The following is a 2,970-nucleotide window of genomic DNA, read 5'->3' as shown; positions in this document are numbered from 1 at the left end:
CTCTGCCCCCCCTGCCCCCCCCAGCTCCACCCCTTCCGGGAGTGAGGACCCCCCCAGCCTGTCCCCAGCACCAACACACGACTCTCTGGCACTCAGAGCAGGGGACAGGCTGGTCCCAGCTCAGCCTCGATGCACTTCACCCCCCTCCCCAGCCCTGTCCCCCGCGGCCAGGCTCCAGGGACCTTCTCTCCGTGCCCTGCTCCAGGCTGGGTTGGGTATTTGGATGGAAGGAGAGATGCTCTGGGGACACAGAAATCCTTGCTCTGGGAAGCACATCAAGGGGGTCACGCTGTACAGGGGTGAAGAGGGAGGGGCAGGGGGGCACTACTTGGTGCCCTCATCCGGATTGCCTTCGCCGTCCGTCTTCCCTTCCTCCTCCGTCTTCTGGTCGTCCGTGTTCAGCCTCTGCTGCTTTTTCCGGCGCACACATTTCACCACCATCAGCACCAGGATCACCACGGCCAGGAATCCACCCACAGAGGCTCCCACGATGACAGCCACCGTCGAGTCGTGCTTCGGGGGCTCTGGGGAGACAGGGCACAGCCACAGGGAATGAGCAGAGCTCTCCACCACCACCAGGGAGCAAATCCTGCAGGAGGCAGAGCAGAGATCCTGCTCAGCATCTGTGGGTGCCCCCAGCACCACTGACCTTCGGTGAGCACCTTCAGGCTGATGCTGGCCCTGCCCAGGTGCCTGTCTGGGGGGTTCAGGACGTAGCAGGTATAGGTGCCCTCGTCCTCCAGCTGCACGTTTTTGAGGGTGAAGGACACGTCGTTCTTGGCAGGGTTCCCGGTGAACTCCACCCGGTTCCCAAAGCGATCCAGCTGCTTGTTCATGATCTTCATCCGGAACTGCAGGAACTGGGCAGCACACGTGGGAGAGGAGGTGAGACAGTGTCTGGCATCCCCTCCCTGCAGGCACTGCCCCAGCAAGGAACCCCAGCACAATGACTTGGAGCTCATCTTGGGACCTTCCCCAGCAGATCCCCAGCCCCGCTGAGACTCACCAGCTCCTCTGTGCAGTTACTGCACTCCTGGTATGTCCAGTTGAGGGAAAACTGCTTGTTCTCCACCTTGTAGCAGGAGTTGAAGGTGCAGGAGAGCTTCACAGAGGAGCCGTTCAAGGCATTGATGGTGGCAGGGGCCATGACCTCCATGCCCAGTCCTGGGGGTGCTGCTGAATGCAGAGCAGTTAGGAAGGGGCACAGGCAGAATTCCTCCCAGATGAGCTGCTCTCCCCATCCCACTCTGCAGCCCCCTGCCTGCACACAGCTCCCCCAGGGCCTGGCACTGCCTGCCAGGCACGTCCACACACACTGCAGCCAGCCAGGACCAGGGTTTCCCTGCACAGCAGTGACAGGGAACCAGGGGGACAGCCCCAGCCCTGGCACCATCCCTTGGCTGGGCAGCAGGAGCACCATCCCTGCTCTGCCAGGGGTGATGACTCCTCTGTACCATGCTTGCTGTGAATCCTGCTGACTCCCAGCCAGCTTCTCCCTGCTGTTATCCAGGGCTGCAGGATCGATGGCACTGTGGGAAGGTGGTGTGATTTAACCCCAGGCAGCCACTCTCAGCTCACAGGTTGAGATAAAGGCAGTTTAACAGGGAAAGCAAAAGCCATGCACACAAGCAAAGCAAACCAAGAAATTAATTCTCTGCGTCCCATGAGCAGGAGGTTGTTCAGCCACCTCCAGGAGAGCAGGGCCCATCACACACAGTGGTTACTCAGAAAGACAAATGCTATCACTCCAAACATCTCCCCCTTACTCCTTCTTCCCCCACTTTATATCCTGAGCATGATATCAAACGGTCTGAAGTATCCCTTTGGCCAGTTGGGGTCATGTGTCCTGGCTGTGTCTCCTCCCAATCTCCCATGTACCCCCAACCTTCTTTCCAGCACAGCAGTATGAGAAGCCAAAAGGGCCTTGGCTGTGTGTGAGCTCTGCTCAGCAGTAACAGTCTCTGTAGAGCCCATAGTAGCCACTGTGCCCAAGATTAACTCCAGCCCTGCCAGAGCCAGCACAGAGGGCTGGCTGCAGTATCACACACAGGCCCCAGTGCCACATCCACCCAGAAATTTACAGCTGTGCTCAACAGATTTCATTCCCAGCAGGAACCACTCTGGCAGCGAGGGCTGGGATCTGCCAGGGCTGGGATCTGCCAGGGCCCAGGAGCTGCAGGGGGAATGCAGATGCTTCCCCCTCCCTGCAGAGCCCACGCAAGGATTCTCCAGCTGGGAATGACCAGGCAAAGGCTGTGGCTACTCCTGGGGGAACATGATCGGTCCCTGTTCCCTGTCTCTGTGTGTCACAGCTGAGGTCATTACCTGATGCAACTCACAGGGCAGGACTCCCCTGGGGCATGAGCTCTCTCCATCCAGCCCCAGGGCAGGGAGAGATCCCACAGGGCACAGGGAGACAGGGATGGGGACAGCTGGTGCATGGGGACAAGTCACAGCACCCAAGGATGGAAGAAGTGTCCCAAACCAGTGTCCCAGCCTTGCTGCCCAACCTCAGCACACCACCCTAGATGCTTCCAAGAAAACCTTGCATGGGTGGGAGAGAAGAGCTGGTCTGCCCCAGCAGACCTGGTTGGAGAGGTCCCTGCATAGAGTCCCTGTCTGAGCACACCTCACATGATGCTGTGTGCCTGCAGTTGTGTGATGTGGCTTTGTCCTGTGTCTTTGAGGTGCTCTGCAGAGGGTTGAGATGCCACCAAGACCTCTCCCATAGCCCTGGGCAGGGACACCATGGCCTGGCAGGACCATACTGCAGCCAGAGGATCCTCACAGGGATCCAGCACGAGACAGGCACATGCCCTGGGAGCACCTATGTGTGTGGATCCAAACTCTGCCATTGCCCAGGCACTGGGGGACAAGAGAGATGGGGAAAAAAACCCTAAACCCCCTGGGACCAACCATCCAGGCTGTGTCCTCCGGCGCTGCGCAGGCTCCCAAACGCTCCGTCATGCT

General features: G+C 59.3%; 1 protein-coding gene across 1 annotated transcript in view; it reads right to left on the bottom strand.

Moving 5' to 3' along the window:
- Nucleotides 1–324: 324 nt before the first annotated feature.
- LOC103802736 (sodium channel subunit beta-2-like) overlaps nt 325–2,970 on the bottom strand; it is a 3,407-nt gene continuing 761 nt past the window's right edge. Inside the window, exons 2-4 of the mRNA XM_009075258.1 lie at nt 1,007–1,173; nt 650–860; nt 325–524 (exon numbers count right to left, since the gene is read on the bottom strand). Of these exons, the coding sequence (XP_009073506.1) occupies nt 325–524; nt 650–860; nt 1,007–1,173 (578 nt within the window). The remainder of the gene's footprint in view (nt 525–649; nt 861–1,006; nt 1,174–2,970) is intronic.

The sequence above is a fragment of the Acanthisitta chloris genome, unplaced genomic scaffold (assembly GCF_000695815.1).
Source record: "Acanthisitta chloris isolate BGI_N310 unplaced genomic scaffold, ASM69581v1 scaffold8305, whole genome shotgun sequence".
Taxonomy (NCBI): Eukaryota; Metazoa; Chordata; class Aves; order Passeriformes; family Acanthisittidae; genus Acanthisitta; species Acanthisitta chloris.
Note: the sequence above shows the minus strand (reverse complement) of the source record. Positions and strands in the feature narration are given on the sequence as shown.